The 26,878-nt window shown below is 39.8% G+C and overlaps 1 protein-coding gene across 2 annotated transcripts in view; it reads left to right on the top strand.

The window, feature by feature from the left end:
- The window catches only part of dhx15 (DEAH (Asp-Glu-Ala-His) box helicase 15), a 103,552-nt gene that overhangs the window by 54,202 nt on the left and 22,472 nt on the right, over positions 1 to 26,878 (top strand). For both annotated transcript variants that reach the window (XM_043693906.2, XM_043693916.2), the window contains exon 6: positions 7,754 to 7,921. In XM_043693906.2, the coding sequence (XP_043549841.1) occupies positions 7,754 to 7,921 (168 nt within the window). The remainder of the gene's footprint in view (positions 1 to 7,753; positions 7,922 to 26,878) is intronic.

Here is a 26,878-nt window from a genome sequence, read left to right as displayed (position 1 = left end):
ACTTACCAGCCTTTCCTTTCACCCTAACAGGAATATACTGTCTCTGGATTCTCTGTCTCATTTTTGAAGGCTTCCCATTTTCTAGCTGTCCCTTTACCTGCGAACATTTGCGCCCAATCAGCTTCTGAAAGTTCTTGCCTAATACTGTTAAAATTAGCCTTCCTCCAGTGTTAAGCCCACTGCTGATTGTAAGTTAGATAAATAAGCTGGGTTTTTGGTATATGGGGCATAACCTTAAAATTTAAGGTTATCTTAAAACTGGGAAATGTCAACTAAGCAAGCTTGGGTGAAATTGACACTGACCCTTGCATATGAAGTTTAATGCAGGAACATGTGAAGCAATTCATTTAGATAGAAGGAATGAGAAAAGTCTACATATAAAGATAAAAGGTGCAGTTTTAAGGTGGATGTGGAAATGGAGACATGAAGACTTGTGTACACACCATTTGAAGTTAGCAGGGCAAGTTGACATGGTTGTGACAAAAGCACCTGTCAAAGTTCTCTTTACAAAGGGATACAGAGAACAAAAGTAGGGAAGTTGCATTTAGTCTCATGAAGTATGAGTTTATACCTTAGTTGGAATAGTTTGTTTTTAATCATTCATGGAATGTGGACGTTGTTGGCTGGGCCAGCATTTATTGTCCATCTCTAATTGCCTTGAGAAGGTTGTTGTGAGCTGCTTTCTTGAAAGTCCATTTGCTATAGCTAGATTTCTCAGTGCCTTTAGGGAGGGAATTCCAAACTTCTGTCCCTGTGGCTCCAAAAGAAGGTTGATCTGTTTTGAAGACAGGATGGTGAGTGGCATAGAAGGGAACATGCAGATGGTAGTGTTTCAATGTATCTGCTTCTAGATGATAGTTTTGTGTTTAGAAGGTGCTGTTCAAGGGGTTTTGTTGAATTTCTGTAGTGCATTTGTAGATAGTATACACCGCTGCTACTGAACGTTGGTGATGGAGGGAGGGAATGTGGATGTCATGCAGGCAGTGTTGTCCCGGATGGTATCAAGCTGCTTTGTGTTGTTGGAGCTGCAATTATCTCGTCAAGTCAGGAAAATTCCATCAAGTGTTGTAACATGTGAATTACAGATAGTGGACAGGCTTGGAGGAGTCGGGAGCTGCACAGTTCCTGCCTCTGGTTGGCTTTTGGAGCCATAGTATTTATATCATTAGCCTTGTTAAGTTTTCATTCAATGGTAGGCCCCCAGGGATGGTAGTGTGGGAATTAATGATGGTGATACTGTTGAATGTTTCAGCATCTGAGGAAAGGTTTGTGCATTTCATTTTCTGCAGAAGAGATTTACCAGGACAGAATCAATGATGAGGATCTTAAGTTTCATGGAAAGATAGGAAAACCTGGGACAGCTCCTCTTAAAGCAAGAAAAGAAAATGAGACGAGATTCGGAGAGGTATTCACAGTCATGAATAGTTTCAGGACAGTAAATTGGGATGTTGGCAGTAAGGTGATCAGATAAGGATTTGAGATGATGGACAAAGGAACTGGAGATGGTGTCTGAGGAAACATTTCTTTACTCACCACAAAAAGTAGCTTTGGGTAGAAAGGTGGAATTGGAAAAAATACTTCAGAAAAATTCCTCCATACCTTTGAGGAAAGAATAGGAGAGCAAGACCTCACTTTTGGGGTCTAAGATATTCAACGTATAAGTACTAAAACACAGAAAGCTGTGTGTCTTCCTATTGTGCTGCATCATTTGACAATTCTATGCATTATTAATTGTAATTACATTCAAGCAGCTAGAGATCATTTTGATCCTGAAGCCTATTCAGCCATTTTGTAATTGTGACTGATCTAGGCCTACCACTTCATAGTTGCCACTGAGGAGCCTATGCACAGCTCCTCTGACAGTCTTAAAACCCTTTTTCTATTTCTTACCAAAGAAGGGTTTTCCTACTACTTGCTTAGGTTTTATTTATATCATTTTATTAAGCATTAGTAGGATTTTACCCATAATAATTAATGTTAGTCCATGCCCTCTTCTATTTTCCCAATTTTCCTGCACATCTTCTTTAATCTGGTATATTTAATTATTATTCCTGACCACCTTGCAGACATGAAACTCAGTAACAGTTAATGTTGTCATACCTTTAAGTCAGGTTTGTGATTGTAATCTGTTCAGTTTGTTCTTTGTGCTGTACATTTATATAAAGAATGCTTACTTGGGCCACATGCTGTACCCTGTCCACCTCCTCGGTTTTACTTGCACGTTTCTTATAAACTCAATTACTTTGCATTCTTTTAGTCTTTGTTGACCTCCAGTGCATAAAACACAACCTGTGTTTTATGTCACTCCCTTTGTTTGCTTATTTTTGGACTAATTTAAATAACTTACCCAATTCTATGTGCAAATATTTCTTAATTTATGCAGCCAACCTTGAAAGTAGACTTCATTTATTTGCAGGTGTAACCAACTGTTTATACTGCAAAGGCTCATTTCCATATGCAAATTCTAATTGAGGGAAACATTTGCCATATGTACCTGTTGGCTTTATGAAATAAAGGTTAAATATAGGGTTTTAAAATTGATATTGTTTAATATAACAGTAAAACATTTTATTGATGAAGGTTTCCTCTGAGGTAATGTAATAAATCATTAAAAATCATAATTGCTTTGACTTCATTTGCAAAGCATTTGTAACAAACAAGACAAATTACTGACAAGAATACCACTAAGGTTTGGTCTAGTAGCCATCACACAGATAGATAGCTACATGGTAAACAAGGTTGCGATGTAGGCTAACCTAATTACAGAAAAGATGTGGTCAGTCTATTACTATTTCCATCAGGAAAAAAAAGGATTTTAGCCCAAAAAAGCAGGATGTTAAAATCATTCTGAAGTGAGAAAAGGCAGAACACAGCGGTGGGTGTAATTTATAGGCCCTCCCCAATGGTAATCAAAGAATTGGGCATGGTAGGTGTCAAGAAATTAAAGGAACATTTAGAATGAGGGTAATACAATAATTCTTATTATAGGCTGGGCTAACCAGATTGGTAAAAGTGGCTTGGAGCTGAAAATGTGTTGCTGGGAAAGCGCAGCAGGTCAGGCAGGATGCTTTTCCAGCAACACACTTTCAGCTCTGATCTCCAGCATCTGCAGTCCTCACTTTCTCCTAAAAGTGGCTTGGAGGACAAGTTTATGGAATGCATAATGCAGTTTTCTAAAAGAGTAAATTGAGAAAGCAACTGGGGAAAATGCTATTTTAGATTGGCTATTGTCCAGTGCAATAGAGCTCATACAGTAGTAACAACACCGTACAGGAGGCGGTTATTTGACCCATCATGTCTGTGCTAACTCTCTGAAGAAGCACTTCAGCAAGTGCCACTTCCCTGCCTTTTCATAGTTCTGCACATTGTTCCATTTTAAATAATAATCAAGTTCCCTTTTGAATCCCTCACTTGAACCCAGCTCCACCACACACTCGGGCTGTACCTTTGAGGTCTTGACTACTTGCTGCGTTTTTTTAAGAAAAAATTAATTTCATGCCACCCAATTCTCAAATGAGAAGGGTTTCTCCTTAAGTACTTTATCCAGTCCCCTCAGGATTTTGAATTACTGTTAACATATGTCCTCTCAACTGTCTCTAAAGTAAACAGTCCCAGTTTCTTCAATATATTTACATAACTGAAGTTTCTCGTTGTTGGAACCATTCTTGTTAATTTGACTTTACCCTTTCTAATGCTTTCACATCCGTACAAAAGTGTGACACGCAGTCTGCAATGCTGAGTAAGTGTTTTATACAGGCTTAATTATCTTTCTTGTTTTGTACTGTGTCCCTAATGATAAAGCATAGGATTCTGAATGCTTCATTAAATGCTTTTGCAAGACCACTCCACACCCCATTACACCTTCCCATGCAATTGCAGATGGTGCAACATTTGCCTTTCAACCTCCTCCCACCTCATTACATAAGCTTCCAGGCACATCTTCCAGTTGAAGACCTGCTCTTCACTCTATCTAGTCAACTGTATTTGTTGCTCACAATGTGGTGGTCTCCACATTGAGTTGACCACTTTTGAGGAACACCAATGTTCTGTCCATAGAACTGACCATGCACTTCAGTTCCCTGGCCTACATCTCTGTCTCAGCCTTTCTGCAGTGCTCCAGTGAGTCTCAACAGAAGCTGGAAAAACAGCTACTCATTGTCCTTTTGGGGACCCTGCTGTCTTCAGGGTCAATTTCAAGTTCAATAATTTTAGAATATAAGCCCTCGTTGAGCCACTTGCCGCAGCCAGGCCCTGTCATGGTACAGGCTTTTTTTTAGCATTGCCGACCTATTCTTTTGCATTGTCATATAGTCCCTATTATCAGCTTTTCTCTTTCCCTGGTTTACCATCATCTATCCCTTTGTCTGTGAACTGTCTGTGTCTGTGTGTGTGTGTGTCTCTGTCTCTCTGTCTGTGTCTCTCTCTGTCTGTGTCTCTCTCTGTCTGTCTGTCTGTCTCTGTCTGTCTGTCTGTGTCTCTCTCTCTCTCTCTCTCTCTCTCTCTCTCTCTCTCTCTCTCTCTCTCTCTTTCTCTCTCTCTCTCTCTCCCCCTCTCCCCCTCCCCACCTCTTCAGTGGATACGCCACTATTTTCTAGTTATATTCAGTTCTGAAGGAGGGCTATGGGACTCAAAACATCACTCTGCCTTCTGTCCACCAATCCTGTCAAATGTGCTGAGTTTCTACAGCAATTTGTTTGTGTTTCACATCTTCAGTATTGTTTTATCTAATTTTCATGACGCTAATATTTGGCTCAGCGGCTGAATCTGTACACACTTCAGCACAGTTTTTGAGATCGGAACAGAAATTCTGTGCAAATTTAAGTCCACATCTTTGGAGCTTAAATAGTGTATTTGTAGTTGAACACACCTCATCTTTGAGGATTAATTTGTACAGTTGCTATTTATGCCACTCTGAAAGTGGTTAATTGCCTGAAGTGTTTTGAAATGAGGTTGACAAAATAAGATGCAGTTTAAATGCATTCTATTGTAATAATCCTCATTGAATGAACCTGACAGGGAGGGGAAAAATTAGTGTTGCTTTGCCTCAAATCCTGTCATCATTGATTTACAAGGCTTTTGAATTCAGGCACAATCTCCATATCTTTGACAGTTAGTGTCCTGAATTCAGTCATCAGATTTGAACTGATGATTCATGATTTCTTCCCTGACCATTATCCTGTTCTCTCTTTCTTGTCAAGTGCAGTGACTAATGTTGATGTAAAGTGCCATGGGCACAGTTAGTCCTCTTGTTCCTCACCTGAATGAGCATTCTGTGTGTGCAGGCTTCAGTGGAGAGTGTTGGCAGATGGGTCACAGCTGAGCTTGAATCTATCCTTGTTCAACATCACACTTAGATCTTCCAGCAGGTGTCGCTGCGCAGTGGCCAGGTGTGGGAGTTACTCTGACTCCTTCATAACACTGCAGTACTGAAGCCAATTGTAATACACTCCGAGCTGTGTCGGCTTACAAGAATCAATATTGATGCCATTCTGGATTGTGTGGTTCAGTTTTACTCTTTATTATTCTCTGTGGTATAGAAGAACCTGGTAGATGATTTGTTTTCTCTGCCAGTTGTGCATTTGAGTGTCATGACCTCTCCAAGTGCTGATGATGCTTAAGTAGATTTTTAAGAGTGACTTCACTGCTTTTGATGCTCTCAAATGAGCACGATAATTATTTATGTTGCTGGCAAACAACTTTAATTTTATTGAAAAACTTTTGTGTTTTGACGCAATTGGACTGATACTGGATAACTGGATTCTTCTAGCCAATAGGTAAACAGCACCATTGACTTAGTTTGTGATGGAGGTTGATGTGCAATTGGAAGGATAATTATGCTAACCAGGATAAAGTCTCCCTCATTTTTTTTTTAGCAGTCTAATTTCATGATATTTAGGTAGCCTTGTGTAAGTTCAAGACCTCTTTTGTTTTTGTGAAAGCTCATCTTATGATTGAAAAGCACTAAACTAGGCAAGGTCTTGTTGATCTTATTCTAGCCTGAGCAGATGACATTGCCAGCTTTTCGATGAGGTGTTTACCTGGCTGCTCCACTGACCTGTTTGGAAAGGTCAAGAAGAGCAGCAGAGTGCTCCCAATATCCTCAGTAACACTTTTTTTATTTTTGGTTATTTTTCTCAGTGCTGTTTATACGGGATTTTTGTGTAATTTTAAAGCCAGACTTTCAGTGCAACAGTAAGACCATAAGATTTAGGAACATGAGTAGGCCATTTGGCTCTCGAGCCTGCTTCTCCATTCAATAGGATCATGGCTGATCCACCATTCCTCATGTCTACTTTGCATTTTCCCTGTAACCCTTGATTATCTGCTGCACCTGATTCCCCTACAGTTCAAGAATTTATCTTTCTCCATCTTAAATATATGCACGGACTCTGCCCCTACAGCTCTGTATGGCAAGGAGTTCCAAAGACACTCACCTCTCAGACAGAAGAAATTCTCCTCACCTCTGTCTTAAATTGGTGCCCTTTTATTCTGAGACTCCCCCCTGTGGTCCCAGGTTCTCCCATTAGGTGAAATATCCTGTTAGTATTAACCCTGTCAGGCCCTTTAGAACCCTAAATGTTTCAGTCAATTGTCACACTCTTCTAAATTCCAGTGAGGAAAGAACCTACCTCATAAGGCAGTCACTCTGTTCCAAGGATCATCCTAGTGAAACATCTCTCAACTCCCTCCAATGAAATTATATCTTTCCTTAAATAATAGTGCTTGCAGTACTCCAGATGTGGTCTCACCAGCACCCTGACAGTTGCAGTAAGACGTCCCTACTCTTGTACTCCAACCCTCTTGAAATAAGAGCCAACATTCCATTATCCTTCCTGATTACCTGCTGCACCACTGTGCTACTTTCCTCACTAATAACAGTGGTTTATTGTAAACAGTGAACAAGTAGTTTATAAGATGTGAATTGTTAGTTTATAAGATATGAATTGTTTTGAGGATGTGAAAGAAGTCATGTTAATTGTATTTGAGTTCTGAATGCTATTAACAGGTGCCTTTTTGATTATCTTTGGGAATTGTTTATGTAGGGACAGGTTTTATTCCCTGCTTGACACATACAGATTTCTAATGTGCATTCATTTCCTGTTCAACGTATTAAAGGTTAACATGGACCTATTATCATCATTAAATGTGTTGTGGATGTGTGATAATATGACTTTTTTTTTCAAAACTGTACAATCTAAATGTTATCATTCGAGGTTTCTAGATTCTGAAGACGTTTACACCACGTTAACATGCAGTGATTGGCTTAGACTACAGGACAGTATGATATGTCACCCAAAGGTGAATACCTGGTTTTTTTTTGAATGAGAATCCAATTTGCAAGAGCAGAGGTGGAAAGAATAAATGAATATAGCTTGAGAGAGCGAGAGTGTGATGAAAATATACTGTAGCAAATATATTCAATGCTTATACAAATTAGGAGTAAAATGTTTGCAATTAAGCTTCTGAATTCAAAATCTATTTTGCAGGCAAATTATGTAAATTGCCCAATGATTTAAGCAAAACAGCATTTTAACATTTCTTCCAAGAACCACACTATGGCTTAACACCAGACTATGGTATTATTGAGATTTTGGGTAGCAGTTATTTAAATTCTTAGAAAAATCCCTGAGTACCTTTTTTGTACAGTTTTTTAAAAAAAGTCTGGATTTTATTTCATTTTTTGTTTTGGATGAATTCTTAAAAGGAGTTCTGCTGGAGTTAATTGCTGTTCAAATTTGTATCACTCTGACAGGAAATTGATGAAGCTTGTAAGCGGATAAAACGGGAAATTGATGACCTTGGGCCTGAAGTTGGAGATATCAAAATCATTCCCCTTTATTCTACACTGCCACCTCAACAGCAGCAGAGGATATTTGAGCCTCCGCCTCCCAAAAAACCAAATGGAGCCATTGGAAGAAAGGTACAGTGGTTTTGAGGCAATCGTCTATGGCATGCAGAATATGACCGCTTTGCAAACGAATGCTACTATTTGAGATTCTGATGCGATGCATTGTATCTGGAAGCATTGGGCTGCATTGTTTAGTGCTGATATTATGCGGAACTTAATTAGAAGGCCTCTTTAAGTCTGAAGACTGAGCGATCTCTTTTATTCTCCAGTTTAGAATAAAATATGACAAAATAAAGTAGAAGCACCTTCAGATCTTTTAAGATGGATGAAGTTACAAATTACTTTCTCATTTAATAAATAAAAAGACCAATTTTAATATTTCCAGATGATATTTTTTTCTTTTTTGCCCTTTTTGAAAACCGTTTGATTTCCTTGCTTTGATATAGTTACATGTGATGACCACTGTCCTCTGGACTTTGCTGAGTGTTGATAGGCTGGATGCTTGTATTAAATATAATATCTGAGCCCACTCAAGTGTATGCCCGTCATCTATCATTTATGGGCGGCACGGTGGCACAGTGGTTAGCACTGCTGCCTCACAGCGCCAGAGACCCGGGTTCAATTCCCAACTCAGGCGACTGACTGTGTGGAGTTTGCACATTCTCCCCGTGTCTGCGTGGGTTTCCTCTGGGTGCTCCGGTTTCCTCTCACAGTCCAAAGATATGCAGGTCAGGTGAATTGGCCATGCTAAATTTCCCATGGTGTTAGGGGTAGGGGTAAATGTAGGGGAATGGGTGGGTTACGCTTCGGCGGGTCGGTGTGGACTTGTTGGGCCGAAGGGCCTGTTTCCACACTAAGTAATCTGATCTATCTGTAGTGATGAGGAGCAGAGAACTTGGCTGACAAAATGTTTTGATTGGATGAATGTAGCCAGGTTTTTTTTTCGCACCAATACTGCTGCTCCATTGGTTTCAGATAACTCCGCATTGGACACGTTCTTTCACCTGGAACCTTCGTGCTCCTTATAGCCGAGACTTTATATTTCAGATAGTCTTCAACTTTGTTTTGTTAAGTGGGTCTAGGTCCCATGAATCTCAAAATAAGTTAATATACAATTATGGCAAGTGATTAGGAAAACAAATGGAGCATTAGCATTTATTGCTGGGGAATAAAAATTTGGGAAGTTTTAATGCAGCTCTACAGTACTTTTACAAGATTACATCTGAACTACTACGTGCAGTTTCAAATGTATTTGAAAAAGGATGTAACTACATTTATAGTAGTCGTAGTAGTCGTTCAGAGCAGATAATTTGTCTCGTTCTGGAGATAAGGGTTTACCTATGGGGAGATGGGGCAGAGTAGGCCTCCATCTGTTGGAGTTTGTAAGGATGAGAGATGATCGTATTGAAATTTCTAAGATCCTGAAGTGTCATAAAGGCAGATGCTGGGAGATAATTCCTCTTGGACACCTTGCTAGCACTTGGAAACATTACTATCATCCTTGTTAGCTACCATTTGACTTTCTCACATTCTTAGAGATGGATGTAGATTGGTTACCAGCCCTACTATCAATAACCTTTTCCTTCTCCTATGCCCACTTGGTCTTGTGATTTTTTTTTTCTCCTTCATCTGTCCCCTTCCATTTGTTCCCAGGCTTTTTATTAAATGTTTTAGCTTTGTTCTTTTGTACAAGGGTGATTAGGATGATGGCAAAATATCTTTCAGCCTCAGGATCAGTCAATGTCTGAACTCATTAATATTTTAGACTACCCCACGTCAGCTAAGAACTCTGACAAGTTCCAACTTGGTCTGAATCTTGGCACAGAGTGTGTGTGGAGAAGAGACTCTACTGTATCTGCATGGTGCAGTGAACTATTTCTAATACTTGTTTTTTTCATCATTAACACTTGTGTATCACGCACAGACAAGTTGAAAGGTTCACAGTTTGCTGTGGCTTCTGCCATTCATAAATGTAGTTGTCTCCATCAACTGCCTGTAGCATGAACGTAGAAATTGCAATGTTTTTGGCATGTCAGTGAATTTTGGTTTTGTTCATCTTTAATCATCTGACAGCTTGCCTTTTAGTCACAGTGAAACTCAGGTCTAACCTGTATCGAAATCTTCCTCTACTGCTTTTTTATGTGTAATACCTCTGCTTCTGATGCAAAGTACATTAACTAATCAGTTAGCCCTGACCTGCCTGTACATTGATATTGGCTATGTTTCAATGCTTGCAGGTCAGAAACTAAAAATCTAGCAGTGAGAAACTCATTTCCTGAATCCCTTTCAAGAATTGTAGACCAGTTAGTCTAGCATTTTCCTCACTCCCTAATGTTAGGCTATGATTTAAAAATAAAAGTAATAACAGAACATTTGGCAAATTTTAACAGAACAAGACAAAATCAACATGGGTTTATGAAAGTAAAATCGTGCTTAACTAATCTACTGGAGTTTTCTTTTGTGGATCTAACCAGTAGAATAGATAAGGATGTAGAGCAGTTGGATTTCAGGTAGGCTCTTAAGGTCCCATCCAAGAGGTAAGTCGGCAAAATTATAGCACACAGGATTGAGGGTTGTATACTGGCATGGATGGAGAATTGTTAGATAGGGAACACAGTGGCAATAAATGGACCTTCTTCATGAGTAGTGGTGTACCATGGGAGGTCAGTGCTTGGAGCTCCAGCTATTCACCAAATGTAATATTTTCAAGTTGGCTGACAATGCAACACAAGATAGGATTGAGAGTTCAGGAGCAGCAAACTGACCTCAGGAAAATCTAGTAAGTTGATTGTGTGGGCAAGCACATGGCAGATGCAGTATAACATGGATAAATTTAAAGTTATACACTTGTGAAAAAGACATTATTTAAATGGTCATGTTGGGAAAAGTGAAAGTACACCAGTGAAAGTATACAAACAGCTACAGCAAGCAATTAGGAAAATGCTGTTTTGGTCTCCATTGCAAGAGGATTTGAGTTCAGAGTAAGGGTGTCTAACTGCCTTGGTGAGATCATGCCTGCAGTATTCAGTACAGTTTTGATCTCCCTATCTAAAAGGAAATATAAGCACCATATAGTTAATCAGAGGTTCATTAGAGATCATTGGGTATGAGGAGAAAATGGTAATGTGATATTAAGATAGAGGATCACCCATGATCATATTCAATAATAGAGCAGACTTGAAGTGCCAAATGGCCCCGTGCTGCTCCTAGTTTCTATTTTTCTCTCTAAAACCTGTATTCACCAAGGTCCTTAGACAGCTACTTCTAAATCCATGATTACTTCCAATAAAAAGGGCATTTGCACCAACCACTCACCATCATGATGTGTATCACTATTTCTTCAATACCATGTCAAAATCATGGAGCTCCCTCCCTCAAGACATTGGAGGGCTACCTACAGCAAATGGACTTCAGTGCTTCAAGAAAGCAGCTCATCACCACGACCACCCCGCGAGCAATTAAAGATGGGCAATAAGTGTTAGCTCAGCCAGTGATGCCCACATCCCAGAATGAGTAAAACAAAATTTCAGTCATATTTTAAAAAAACAATTTATCATCCCCTTTTAAATCACTCTTAACATAAAAACATCCATCTCTACAATATTTCAACTTTTTTTTGAATTTGCAGCTCTTCTAAACACTCTCTGACTCTTGACTTTAGTATTGCATTGATTTTTGTTTTATTCAGTCAGGTCTGTGTGTTGCCGGCTTATCAAGATTAATTGCATTTCCCTAGTTGCCCTTGAAGGTGATGCTGAGCATAGAATTACATACAATGTACCACTTGAAAACATGTTATTTGAGCCAGCGTATCTCTGTGAGTGCTTATAATTAAGAGCCTCCTCCCATTCTAAGTGCCTTACTTCCAACTTTTCAGAATACCTTTATTCCTTTTTCCCTTGTGTATGCAAAGGTTTTCTTTCAAAGCATCTAAAGACCTGCCCCATCCAAGCCCATTCATAATTTTATAAAATAGAGTTTTATAGAGGACTCTTTGCATTATATTTTCATGCGAAATGAATATTTTCATCCTCCCTGATAGCAGTGCAATCTTTCAACTCTGGAGTAGCCCTGTAAATCACTTATTTTTTTGGTTTTGCATTCTTTCCGGTGCTTCCAGAACAGAATAGTTATTCCTAGCTTTGGTCTGATTCTGGTACTCTATAAGTGTAATAGGATATCTCTACTTTTGTTAAGATTTTACCTGTAGAAATAAATCCCAATCCTTTGCTAGTGTTTTTTGATTGTTTTGCTAGCCTGCCCTCTGGGCCATTAACAGCAGCAGAATTGTGCTTGAACGATGACCATGAATCGTTGTTGAATTCCATCTGATTCCAAACCCATCTGACTTGCTAATATCCTTTAGGGATGGAAGCTGCTACCCTTACCTGGTCTGGCCTACATGTGACTCCAGACCAACTGCAATGTGGTTGACTTTTAACTGGCCTCTGGGCAGTTAGGGATGTACAATAAATTCTGGCCTAGCCAACAAAACTCTTCATCCTGTGAATGAATAAGAAAGCAGTGTGTGCTATCTACAAAAGGTGCTGTAGAAATTCACCAAGGCTCCTTAGCACCTTCTAACCCATGACCATGTTCACTTTGACAGATGAGGGCAACAGATACATGGGAAACCCACCACCTGCAAGTTCTCCTCCAAGCCCCTTACTATCCTGACTAGGTGGGAAATATATCTCTGTTATTTCTGTGTTGTTGGGTCAGAATTGAGGAATTCCCTCCATAAGGATATTGTGGGTCAGTCTACAGCATGTGGACTGCAGCGGTTTAAACAGGCAACTTGCCATCAGCTTCTCTCGGCACAACTAGGGACTGGCAATAAATGCTGGCCAGTCAGCAATGGCCATGTCCTGTTGAGCGAATGAGAAAAGATTGCTGCTTTTAGTCTTTTGTTTGCCTGTATACCTAGATCCCTTTTTTGATCACATTGTCTCTTTTTTTTAAACCAAGGCCTTGTTGATGTTTATTTTACCAGATGAATTTGTCTCTCATTTATCTACATTCCCATGTCCCTTTTAATACCCGCTGATTACTGACTGAAAGCTAGCAGAACTAATTTACTATTTTAATTTTTTTAGTTAGTTACTAAAATTTGTCATGATTTTTAACACCTCGTGACTGTTCTACAGGATTTCCTTGTGTTGTCTCACCATCAAAGCAAGATGACCAAAGAAAATACGTTAATGGCCCATTACCCACATAATGCCTCATTATGGACCAGACCAAAACACCTCAAAATACATTGAGATAGTCTAGACCCTAGCTTTTACTTATTAGAAAGGTAAATGTCAGGCATTAATGTTCCAGATGCAATTCGATTGGTCAAACAATTGACTTTAAGCAAAACACACTTTATTTTTACACTGCAGATAAAATACAGGCAATAAAAGTGAAAACATTGGCTTAACTGTAACTCTGTAGAAATGCTAAACTGAATAATATGTTAACTACTAATTAACTGTTCCAATGTAGTAGCATCTATTTAAAAAAAAGCCCTTGGTAAAGGCAATTCACTAAAATTGTCTCACATGCAATTCTAGCAGCAGGAACAGATCCCCAGCTTTTAGCTATAACAGAGAGGAATAGGAGGTTCCACAACCAGCAATTGCAGAAAGCTAAAACTGAAAATCCTGGTTCTGTGGGAGCTTGACCCCACCCATTCAGGCATCTTCTATGGTTCAAACATTTTAAAAATCTACGAGGCATCACAAGCTGTTTACTCTATTGCCTGTGAACAGACTGCTCCATACCGCTGCCTCAGTGTTTCTTAATAAAAAGGACAAAGTACACCCCTTGAAGCCATAGTAAACTGAGAATTGCACATGTGCTTTAAGCAACTTTATCAACCTGTCTCACCTTTTAGAAGATTTATAAATCTGAATTCCACAATCTCTGCTTTCTTTTGAAAACTGCAGTATATTAAAACAGCCCTCTGATTATTCACCCTCGTTAAACAAACTGCTTCCCATTCCTCCAGGGTCGTTCTTCATGTGGATTCTATCTGCTTGTCCTTAAGGGATACTATTTTGGGAAATCTGTGCTCGAAAATCTTAGATATAAAAACAGCAAACTCATTGTATTTTGTCTGATAACTAAACCCTTAATTGGAAATGGAATTGGATGTTGCTGCTGTGAGAGACGTAATTTTAGATAAAATGTATTTTTAAAGCTTCTGTAGTGACGCTCAGGCTGAGGAGGAGCTACCACTGACAGGAAGGCATGGAAGTGCAGAAATTGAATACATGTGGTTTTGAGGGTGGGGCAGGGGGCCATGTTATAGGTGGTTGTGAGTAGAATACATTTGGGTGCTGTGTCGTGATAAATGTTTCTTTTAAAAATAGTTTGAAGATTGAAGAACCCAGGCATCTCCACCCTAGTGTACTGTATGGGAGTGAGAGTTTTAAAGTCATTACATGGGTATGCATGGCTCTCTGAAAGCTGCATTTACGATCTGGTTTCCCTGTGATGGTGGTGATTGGTCTCCTCTTTGAAATTCGGCTGTCGTTAGGGTGACGGTAAGTAATTATGTACAAGTCACCATGGCCGGTGGTTTGGAAGCTATGATATTCCTGTGCTTGTCTTCCTTGATAAAGGTTGCAGGGCCTGAGAAGGTGCAGGTGAAAATAAACTTGGTGGTTTGTTCCAGTACATTCTGGAGAGTGCACTCGATATTACCTTATTGTGCGTCTGTGTGTAGAACTGCAGAGTGAATCAGCAACTGGAATGCTGATCAGGTCAGTAGACACCCAAGTTGAATGAAACAAACCTATTGTCTATTGTTAGTGAAACTCTGGTGTGGGCCTTGCAGCCGACACAGATGGTTTACGTTGCTACTGAGCCCACTTTGTAGCCAGCATTTTGATATGTCTGGTACAGTTGGGCTCCCTAAGGTTAGCCTTGATGTCAGTTATTGATTCTGCAACATGGTGCTGTTTGTTTTTTTTAATGGTGATAGTTTACCCTTTTTAAGCAAACCTCAATTATTTTGCACTTAGGTGGTGCAAATGTTACTTGTCATTATAGGAAACATTGCAAAGGTTGATAGAAGTTTTGAATGAATTGATGTTGGATAAGGTTAAGATTTTAATCTGGCACTGAGATATTTATTGTCCCAAGTGTAGTAATAGGAGTTAGGCTCCTTAATCTTGATCAATTATAATTTTGTAAAATTCTTGAGGTAGAGGCTAAATGGCTTTCCTGTAATTCTATTTGTTGCGTGTTGTCTTTGCACTGATGTAGTCTGCATTATTATCAGAGAGGTTGTAAATCGAATTGAACATTACAGTTATGAGTGAAGAGCTTCCATATCAAAAGGAAAGTCATAGAACAGTAGGAGCTGATTGTTCCAAAGTTGCTTTCTCGAGGATTCCCTGAAGTGGAGCGATGGGCTGTGATGACTGACCTTGCACGACTGCAGCTAGTTTCCTTTCTGCATTAGTATGCTGGCAACAGCAGAGCTTCAAGTTCTATCTAATGTCTTCAGTTTTGGGGCTTCTTGGTGCCATAGTTGATTGAATGGAGTTATGATGCTTAAGGGAATTGCTCTGGCTATTCTCGTTTATTTGGTTTTGTAGATATTTTATAATCTATCTGTTCAGTGATGTTATTACACACTTCGGAACAGGTGGGATTTGAAACTGGGTCACCTGGCTCAGAGTTAGGGGACATTACCAATGGGCTACAAGAGTCCCTCCGACTGAAGGCAAACAATACTGTTATATCCATATCGGGATCAAGTTGCAGTGAAATATGGAACCAAATAATTTTGTCAAATGTGTGAGTGCCAGAGAATTTCTATGTAGGTAACATCTACAAGCTATCATATGAATGGTGCTGATAGTCCCAGCAACTGTTAGTTGTTAATATTCTCACTTCTGAGCTACAGGTTCCAAGTTCAAGTTGCATTTTGGGGCTTGAGAAGGTTGGCACTCCAGCAAACTATTAATGGAGCATTGTACTGTCAGAAGTGCTGACTTTCAGATGTGACATTAAACTGAGGTCCTGTCTATAACCTCACTTCAGAAATGCTTCATTGGCTGTGAAGTACTTTTGAGATGTCTGGTGCTAAATAAATGCAAGCCTCTCGTTACTGACCGCTGCCTATCCGCCCCTCTCAATATATTAATTTTTTTATTCATTCACAGGATGAGGATGTCACTGGCTAGGTTAGCAATTCTTGCCCATTTGTAATTGCCCAGAGGGCAGTTAAGAGTCGACCATATTGCTGTGGGTCTGTGTAGTCCAGATGAGGTAAAGATGGCAATTTCTCTCCCTAAAGGACATTAGTGACCCAGATGGGTTTTTCCGATAATTAATAACAATACACCCCTAATCCTAGATATTTATTGAATTCAAATTCCACAGTCTGCCATGGCAGGATTCCAACCTGGATTCCAGGAACGTTACCAGGATCTCTGGATTAACAATTCAGTGATAATACCAATAGCTTCACCTCTCTAATTACATTTATCCTGTGTTTTGTGAATGAGACAATGGGTCATTTTCCCCATTGTTGTTGTCATTAGTTGCAATGAAATAGAATGTTCATGATGCTGATCAGACCCGATGGGCTGAATGGCCTAGTTCTGCATCTGCTGCTCCATCTTAGTTATTATTTGTTCGCAGGTCATCTTTAACCTTTAAAGTTGAAATAATATTAGAGGCATAGCTGCAGCCAGATCATAACTTGATGAAATCAGCAAAGCTAACTGCCACTGGCATCTCGAGTGGTGGGGTCCCTTGGAGGGGTCACTGTAGAATTTCCCACTTTGCATTCCTACTGAAGATCCTTGCAGGATCATTAGTTTGCCCACTCCCGTGGGTTATTGATAGACTGGTCACAGAGCAGCCTCCTTTATGTTGCACTATTCTTGTCTGACTATTCTGGATCTGCTGAACTGTGTCTGTTCAACAGCAGCATGCTGTTTTCTCACCAAACCAGTTGTTCAGTGCAAGGTCTGGGCTGGTTTGGTCCAGGCATGCATATGTACATCTTGAGGTTAGAAATTAAAGTGTTACTTGCTTCTGCTGATGGGTCACGCTGCCTCAGAGTTTCCCAGTTTATCTGCTGTTGGGATGTCTTATATCCTCAAAGCACCATGTTAATGCAATTGGTATCTCACTTGGCATGGCAGCTGTGATAGTGGGTGTTTTCTACTGTGGTGACGAGACTTGATCTTCACTGGGACTGTGCTACTTACTCTAAACCACCATTGATATGAAATGGATAAGCAGGGCAAGAATGAAGGCAAGTAGCCTTTTCTTTCATTTTGGCCCCCTTACAGTATTTTGTCTTGCAGGGCTCAGACAGCTTGGTGTTAGTTTTATTGAGTGCTCTTGATAAACATAGAAGTTCTTCACCCAAAATACATTCTGTTCCTTTAGTTCTCTCTGTGAATTTTCACATAATCCACATGAGTTTTAACTGATATGTTGGTTTGGTTGCTGGGAGTTAGTGGGATATTTCAGTTAGGTTTTTGGCCTGTAGCAATGGGAGTCAGGTCGTGTGTTCACGATTCCCAGGCCATGTGTGGTAATATTTGTCTCTTTACTCTCTCCTATTCCTGAACTCTGAAAGGCTCGGCTCTGCTTGGAAATATTATGAAGCAGTCTGTGAATGTAGCAGAGTAGTATGGTTCTCTGAAATTGGTTATATCAAGCTGCTGCTTGTATTCTGTAGGAAAACTTTCACATTTAATGCCCAGAGGTTAATGCAAAGAATGTTGGCAATTGGACTGGGCTGAGTTCAACTCTTGTCATAATCCAATGCTGAAGTTGCTATTGACTGGTCTACAACTTATTTAGATTAGATTAGATTAGATTACTTACAGTGTGGAAACAGGCCCTTCGGCCCAACAAGTCCACACCGACCTGCCGAAGCGCAACCCACCCATACCCCTACATTTACCCCTTTACCTAACACTACGGGCAATTTAGCATGGCCAATTCACCTGACTTGCACATCTTTGGAGTGTGGGAGGAAACCGGAGCACCCGGAGGAAACCCACGCAGACACGGGGAGAACGTGCAAACTCCACACAGTCAGTCGCCTGAGGCGGGAATTGAACCCGGGTCTCTGGCGCTGCGAGGCAGCAGTGCTAACCACTGTGCCACCGTGCCACCCACCATTTCATTTCTGCTTTTGTAGCAGTGAGTTTTGCAATTTACTAAGCCATTAAGAGTCAACTTATTAATTTCGGAATGGAGTCCTGTTTAAGTCAGTTGCCAGTTCCTTTGCCTGAAGAATAATTAGTACTGTGCGCAGAAGAGGTGAAGGTATTTAGTCATCTGTCAGAATGATTTGAAGGCTTCACTGCAGGTTACCTTTTAAGTGCTATGTTTACTAAAATGGTAATGTGGACTTGGAAAATACAGGCTGGCTTAACCATGGAAATAATATTTGTGAAGACAGCAATAAGTCTTATGTTGGGTTGAATCATAGCGAACGTTAAAGGGTTTGCATTTTTTCCAAAGGATTAAAAGCCTACTAATGACAGCACATGATTATTTATTGATAATCATGCATAACTCTGAAAGTTCGAACTCTGAAGCAGTGGTCTCTGCTTGCTTAAATTGCAGTAAAATAAGTATTTCTTCTTATTAAAGAAGGTTGCTCGTTTGGGAGTGTGAATTCTCTCAGCATGTTAAAACCTTAGCTGGCTGTTTCATACACAGATTTATACTCCGTTGCAGACTAAGCATTCTCTTTTATGCTGGAGGTTTCTCATCTATTTTGAAGGAAATTTTCAAACTTTATCAAATAGACATGCAAGCTTTTGGGAATAAGAGGGATCCAGAGATTAGTCCCATGTGTAAAAGGCACACAACTGAATATTTTAATGTTTAATCAGAGCGCAGCTGAGTCATATATCTAAATCTCATGGCTCTTTTACTTTAGAGAGTCGAGTGGTATTTATGGAAAATTCATGTGATTATTGACGCAAGGATACATTGGGTTAATCTCTTTCCGAGTTTTGAATGTCTGCTCATTTCTCTCTGTGTCACAACTACATTTACCAGCAGCTTGTAATGCAAATGTTTAAAAATTCACTCTGCATCATGTATATCTTTCAAGATGAATGCCAAGTGTTTAAGTGAGCTTTATTATAGACTGTTAATTTAGGTAGATTTATGGAACCTACCCAACAACATGCAATCTTGATACTAATTGATTTCTGAAAACACTTATTTGTGTTGAGGAGAATGCTATTTAAATTTAAACAGTATTTTCTAATTATCCAGCTGAAAGTAAATGTTTAAATGTTCCAGAATAGCTAGGGAAAGGAAAGTAGGGAAATGACTAAAAGAATTTTTAAAAAATTAACTGAAGGTCTTTGATTAGAGCCATTGAATTAATATTCAAAATGGATACTGGCTAAAAATATGTTAAAGGAATTCTCAGTTAAAATTACTGTGTTCTTGGCAAAAACACTGATTTACAATCAAACCATATGCTTGGTATACTGAGAACAGAAGTACTGACAGGAATTAATGGAAATGCTGATTAAGTGTTTTCTATTTCTGATCGTGCTTTTCCCCCTGGCCATTTACTCGTGTGGTGTTGACTACTAACGTGGATACAATTTCAAAGGAACTGGCTCATTGACCAGGACTTTGCTAGAATAGGCATTATGGAGTATTAATCAGTCAGCAGGTTGTACAGTACTGACGGTGTTATAGCCAATGTAAATCTATTTTTTGCCACTATGCTCTTGTGTTCAGTATTCAGAAATGTTACTAGAGTATGATGAGGAGCAAGAATCCCAATATCATTTCCCTCCTTAATTAAGAGATGGCAAGATCAACCCTGACTCTCTGGCCAGCTGATTGATTCAGATTCATTTATTGCCAGTGGAATCTGGAGATTTTCTAGCTAAGTTATTAACTGAACAAACTCATTGAGTGCTGCAGATTTTGTGGGTCGTTCTGTGTGCTTTGCAGTAATTTAGTCTGTCTACTTTCAACCACTGCTTCTTGTCTGTTGAGAAAATGGAAACTATTATCTCTGGTTTCTGTTATAAATTCATTTCTAGTCAACGAATAATGTTTGATAAAACTCCTGTGCAGAGGCATGAGAAATTTTACGACATCAAAGGTGCTATATAAATGCAATCATTTGCTCTGTTGGGTTGTTTTGGAAACCAGGATAGTGGTGGTACTGAAGTCATCTTGTAGATTTCTTGTAGATGACTTTGATGTGTTTATAGTGAGATTTGAATTTGCTTTGCTTTAATGAATGAGTACAATGTAGAAATTTGTGCCTGTACTTGCATTATTATAGTTGCTAATCATACAAAGTGGGATCTTTTCAATTCAAGCTTGTAAATTATGATCCTCTAATATGTTTCATGTAAGGTTTAAGCATCCTTCCAGGAATTTTGAGTCTCAATTGCAAGTACCCTTTGGGCACTTTGTTTTAAGGGAAATACCTCGAGCTCTGCCTTCCCTAGTATTTTGTCTGTGCTCACCATCAGCAGCTCTGTATACTCAGCAGTCTGTATGGTAGCTTTCCAATTGATCTTGATGGTGAGCAGCATCCCTGCCACGGAACTATTTCTCCCTTTGTCTATGTGAAGTGAAACTGAAGGACATCAAATGGCTGCACAGACTATGGACGTGTAGATTATACAGCACAGAGTAGGTGCTGCCTCTGTCTGCAGCCAATTGTGCTGACTCTTGGTAAGAATGATCATCTTAGTCCCATTCTCTTACTGTTTTCACCTAAAGCCCTACAAATCGTATGGGTTCTTCATTTTCTCCCATTTAGTCTTGCAGCATGCTTTCCAACAGAGTTGTAAATGCAGCAAACAAACTGTTGAAATGACATTTCATAATTTAAAAAACATTGAAAATGAGTTATTTGTATGCTAAAGGATGCATGATATATTTATAGACTGCATCATTCATTTGGGATCTTATTTAACTGTGATGGTGTGTTCAAGTTCATTAACTGATGAGGCCACTTGGATACTGCAGCCTTAGATACTGGTTAAACTAATAAAATGGTTATCTTACGAAGCAGAAAATATTTTCATATAAATGTCATAACTTGGTGAATCAATGTGCGTGCTTGGACTGAACCTGCTGTACAGTAATTGCTATTTCTTAGCAAGCTGCCATGTATGCAAAATTGATGAGAACATCAAGAGCCATGACTGTGCGATGGATGTCTCTTCAGGGTATCTCAAGAAACATTCACTGGCTTTTACTAAACTATGGTCAATATCTTAGTTTGTGCTCTCAGCATCGAGTCAAGCCAGAAAATTATAACTCTGTCAACATGGTCCATATTGTGCAGTCTCTGTCCTGTTGTTAGGTCAGGTTTTGAGGTTTACTCCAAGTCCAAAATAAATTTGCCTTCCAAATTATACACTATTTTCTATTTAATAACAAACAATGAATATCTGTATATTAACAATGGGCAAATAATCTCCAGATTCCAAATGTGCAATTCCTTTATGTTAGCGTTGTAGTTGATACTTGTGGGTGCAATAATATGTGACACATTGATATATTGGAGCAGAGGCTGAGTTTCAACTGGTTTTTGCACCTTACTTTGCCACCAGATGGTTGTAAAACCAATGACAGGATGTTTACTGAATTTTGCCTGCCACCTGTGTACGGGTTGAATAAATTGTTCAAAATTAGTAGTTCAGGCATCATTCCTTGGACAAATCGAGCAAATTTATCATACTCAAGTGCTGATGAAGGGCTCTGGCCCGACACGTCTATTTTCCTACTCCTCGGATGCTGCCTGACCTGCTGTGCTTTTCCAGCAACAACACACCCTCTGCTGTCATCCTCCAGTCCCCAGTAGCACGTATGTTAAGACAGTTGGAGCTCCGAACTGATCTGCGTCAGAGTCTGGGGTTCCAAAATTAAAGCTTGTGACCTCACTTGGGGTCCTGATCTCTCTCCCCCCACCTTGGGGTTCACCTCATCAAGGGGAAATGACACAAAATCAACTGGAAGATAAAACCTAAGGCTTTCCGCTGCTCAGCGAGCAATGTTAACTCTCACTAGGACCTTGCTTACCATCTGAAATGCTTATTCTATCAGCTTCTGCATCTTGTCTTCCACCCCAAATGCTGGCTGCTAGAATCTTTCCCCTAACAGTTCAGTTATTGCATGTCTCCCTGTCACTTCCTTTGCTTTGAATATTTACCCAGTTTGCTATTTTGGAAGGGGAAGCTGTGGTTATTTCCTTAGCCATGTACCAAATCATCCTCCGTGATCCATTTGGCGTTAGGGAGGAATGGAAGACAAAGGCTTAAGGAAGAAATTTCAGAACTTAAAGACTCAAACAGCTGAAGAAATAGTGTCAGTTCTCAATGGCCACTATTTGTGGATTGATTGTAATTGGGTTTGCACAAGAAATTACGTGTGGTATTGGAGGACATTTTGGAAATAGGAAGAGAGAGGTCATGGATTACAGAGGAATCTCGATTATCCAAACAACATGGGCAGGGAGTATTTTGTCAGATAATGGAATGCCAGAGAAAAGTTTAGCCAAGCATCAGGACCTTGCAATCTTGCCGGATAATCCAAAATTCAGATAATCGAATGCTGGATAATCGAAGGTTCCTGTGTAATTTGAAAAGCAGGATGAGAATTTTAAAACTTAAAATTAGGTGCTTTTCCCCTATCTGCTAATCTCTCTTTGTCACTGGTGACAGCCCCTACTTTTATGTTGTCAATAGTTTGTGTACCTAAGATCACTGGGACCCTCCGTGCAACATGCTTTCACATCTGTTCTTGGTGCTTATTCACTGCAAAAATCTCAGGGTGACAGCATCAAGTTCCTGATGTGGACCCCCAATTCACCATGAGGGCACATTGATCCAATGCAGGGCACACTGGGCTTTATTGTTAGGGGCATAGTATACATAAGGAAGGATGTTTTGCTGTCCTTCTATAAACCGCTAGGTGAATGTGAGGTCTGCAGATGCCAGAGATTATAGTCAAGAGTGTGGTGCTGTGAAAGCACAGCAGGTCAGGCAGAATCCGAGGAGCAGGAGAATCGACATTTCAGACAAAAGCCCTTCTTCAGGAATGATGAAAGGGCTTCTGCCTGAAGCGTCAACTCTCCTGCTCCTCGACTGCTGCCTGACCTGCTGTGCTTTTCTATAAAACACGAGTTAGTCCTTGGCTGGAAGCCACACTGTGTAGGAAAAATGTGAATGTATAGAGGAACCTTGATTAACCAAAGGACACAGGCAGGAGTATTTTTTTGGGATAATGGAATACCAGATAACACAGTTTAGCCAAGTATCGGGACCTTACGATCTGTTTCGGATAATCCAAAATTCGGATGATAGAGGTTCCCCTATATTGGAGAGTGAGTTGAAGAAAATAACAAGACTGGTTCGAGAGATGACAAACTTTACTACTGATTGCAAAGTTATGGTGGTTCTCCTGGAGAGGAGTAATAATTAGCATTTGTACTGCCTTGCCATCCTTTTGCTTTATCATGCTCCCACCCCCAAACTGCAACTAACTACTTTCCCAGCAGATACTCCCACAGAGACCCTTCTTAACTTTCATCTGATTCCGTGATGATGCAGCCTATGCTGAGCTATCCTTAACTTAAATTTCAGCCTGTGTTTTCCTCAAAACAGTTTACAATGTTTTCATTGTTCTATTGAAGTCATTGGTTTTTTCAGCCTTTCAGACTTCACAGAATACATTTAATTAATTTGGCTTTAACTCCAAAGTCAATCACTTTGGACTGGCATTATTACAAGCATTAAAGATGCAACCTACAGTTCAGCTGCCTCATTCCTGATGAAGGGCTTTTGCCTGAAATGTTGATTTTCCTGCTCCTTGGATACTGCCTAACCTGCTGTGCTTTTCCAGCACCACTCTAATCTTTCTTCTGCCTTGATTCTGATCCTACCTTTTCTAGCTGTTAACTTCTTAAGTGCAACCCCATTTTTTTGTTTTAAGCTCAATAGCCTTAACATTTGTTTTAGTTGAATTTATCCTATTTCCTCCTTTATAAAGTTGAATTCCTAAAGCTAAATACTATATATTTTAAGTAAAACGTGAGCCATGAACGAGATATTCACAGTAGACCCAATGATTTTTCTCACCAATTCAGTTCTCATATCCTCTCTTCCCAAGACACTGGAGGTTCTCGCTCATTTAATTATTTTATCAGCAGGCTCATCAATAAACGCTCCTGTGGGAAGAGTTTTTTTAAAAATACCCTCTTTGAAAATGAATAGTGTCCTCGAATCTAGATTTCTGGATGATACAGTTGACTTCGATGGACAGGTAGATGCTTAGCTGAAATAAATTGGCTCTTACTTTCCAACATAACTTCATTGAGCTGGAACTGTGTTATTCTTTGTTTAATATCTATGTAAATTCATTTGTGGGCATATGGTTAGAAGTGACTCACTCCCAAACCCTGTCCATGAAGCGAAATGTGATCTAAGCATGAAGAAGCCGTTGTTCTGGTCCCAAAGCTGCCATCCTGTGAGATTCCCTGGACATCTAGGAGAAAGGAAAGATAATGTACTGATGGAAATCCAGCAGAGAAAAGAAATGGACAACTTCGCCTTGCCTCCCAGGTTAATGGAAAAATTGAGCAGATAAATTGAATTGCTGTGACTGGTTTGTGGAAATAGAAAACCAATTAGATGTACATTACCAATTTCAGTAAATATCACTTTGAGTCTAGTCACTGATTTAAGAAACACAACAGTGGTGATGGTGTAAGCTGGTACCAATTAATCCCACAGGCATGATTTGTTTGTGCAAAATTACAGTTAAATTGGTTCAATCTGACTCTTGCTTTAAATTATGGTTTTGTGCACAATTCCTGAGGCTCAGGGTTTTGGAGAATGGGTGAACTAACTTTAGAGTTGCTATCTTTTCAGGATTTTTGGGTTCCATGACCTATCAAAGATCAAATAATTCTTGTTTTTGCAAGTTAGAATTGAACAGATCAGCAATTCAGAGAATCTGTGAAACGGTGGGAATTTGTTTTGAAAGACCTATTTGTACCATGCTGCAGAGAATCTGTGTGAGAGCCTGCTTACATCAGATTAAGGATTCCTGGGTTATTAAATTGAGGATAATATTTTAATCCCTAATTATTGTACTTATGTTTTATTTACTGAAGAAATGTCTGAAAAAATTGTGATTACTACAGTATCATAGGTACAAATATCTGCTCTTTTCAGAGGAAAATGCAAGTTGAGAGGATACTTGAGAGGTTTGTAATGACCCTCCAAAGATCATCCCATCCACACCCAGCCCCTGTCCCCCATATCACTGTAACCCTGTGTTTACCATGGCTAGCCCACTTAGCCTGCACATCCCTGAGCACTATGGGCAAATTTAGCATGGCCAATACACCTAACCTTGTATGTCTTTCCTTTGTGAAATGAAACTGGAGCACCTGGCAGAAACCCCCACAGACACTGGGAGAATGTGCAAACTCCACACAGAAAGTCAGTCATCCAGCACCGAAACAGACCCTTCGGTCCAACCAGTCTGTGCCAACCATAATCCCAAACTAAACTAGTCCCACCTGCCTGTGCTTGGCTCATATCCTTTGAAACATTTTTTTATTCATTTGCTTATCTAAATGTCTTTTTAAATGTTGTAACTATATCCGATCCATCACTTCCTCTGGAAGTTCATTCCACACACTGCCCTCCCTTTTTATTTTAAAAATAATTGCCCCTCGTGTCTGTCTTAAATCTTTCTCCTCTCACCTTGAAAATATGCCCTGTAGTCTTGAAATACCCCACCCTCGGGAAAACACGTCATTCACCTTACCTATTCCCCTCGTGATTTTATAAACTTCTGTAAGGTCACATCTCAATGTCCTACACTCCAGTGTAAAAAGTTCCAGTGCCTCCTTATAACTCAAACCTCCATTCCTGGCAAAGTCCTGGTAAATATCTTCTGAACCCTCTCCAGCTTAATAATCATCTTCCTGTAACAGATAAACAGAACTGGGTCATAGTACTCCAGAAGAGCCCTCCCTCGCCAACACCCTGTAGAACTTCAACATAATATTCCAACCCATATACTCAAGTCACCCAAGGCAGGAATTGAACCAGGGTACCTGGTGCTGTGGAGCAGCAGTGCTAACCACTAAGCCACCATGCCACCCATAAATGTCCATGGAATTTTTTACCTTGGTAATTTCAAGTTTTCATAATTCCCAATTAGTTGGTTATTCCATCCTTGCAACACCCCAAACCCCACAGGACCTCAGCCTTTGATCCAAGGCCCTTGTCTCACTGCCTGCACTCCAACCCTCTGACTTTATCCCTGCAGTGGCCTCCAGTGCAGCTTTGTTCACTGACTCGACTCTCCTCAGTGATTATCCAGTCATGGTCAGGGGCTCTCCTATTTTGTGGCTGACCTGTAAGCCTGCCTCTGATTGAATGAGCAAACTTCACTGAAATCGCCAATCCTACAAATAGGATTACTTTTCTCTTTTCACACCCATGATTGAATTTTCCCAGGAATCTTGGGTGTATTAGGGGACCAATCCACCTGCTTGTCTCCATGTGTTTTGAATGCTGCTTTCCAAACATTTACATCTTTCCTCATTCTGGCCTTGAAATCTGTAAGGAGGGTCAGTCTGTCAGATATTCTTGGCCTCTTCAGACAGTACATAAACCTCTTTGTTCAAACTGAAGGCATGGGAGCACAGAGACTGGGGAGCTGGGACGGAATGTAATCAGACAGTACGGTGGGAGCACTCTATAACATACACAGGCTCAGCATTGAGCAGGCTAATCAACCATAATCTATTGGAATGGTGGATCAGTTCAAGAGAGTGAATGGTCTGCTCCTGTTTGGAAAATTCCATGAGTAAGCTGTCAAGAAACAGATTTATCTCAATATTTCATGACTAATTTCATCAGCCTCAGGTGGTATCAAAATATAGATGTGTGTGTAAAAGTTAATGCCGATTTTCTGCCTGAGGCCACCCTTTGTAGATACCAAATGTGCTTATTTTATAAAATATTAATGTTCCTGAGG

This window comes from Chiloscyllium plagiosum, unplaced genomic scaffold (genome assembly GCF_037043375.1).
Source record: "Chiloscyllium plagiosum isolate Xiang-an unplaced genomic scaffold, Cpla_swu_hap1 HiC_scaffold_1, whole genome shotgun sequence".
In the NCBI taxonomy this organism is placed as follows: Eukaryota; Metazoa; Chordata; class Chondrichthyes; order Orectolobiformes; family Hemiscylliidae; genus Chiloscyllium; species Chiloscyllium plagiosum.
Note: the sequence above shows the minus strand (reverse complement) of the source record. Positions and strands in the feature narration are given on the sequence as shown.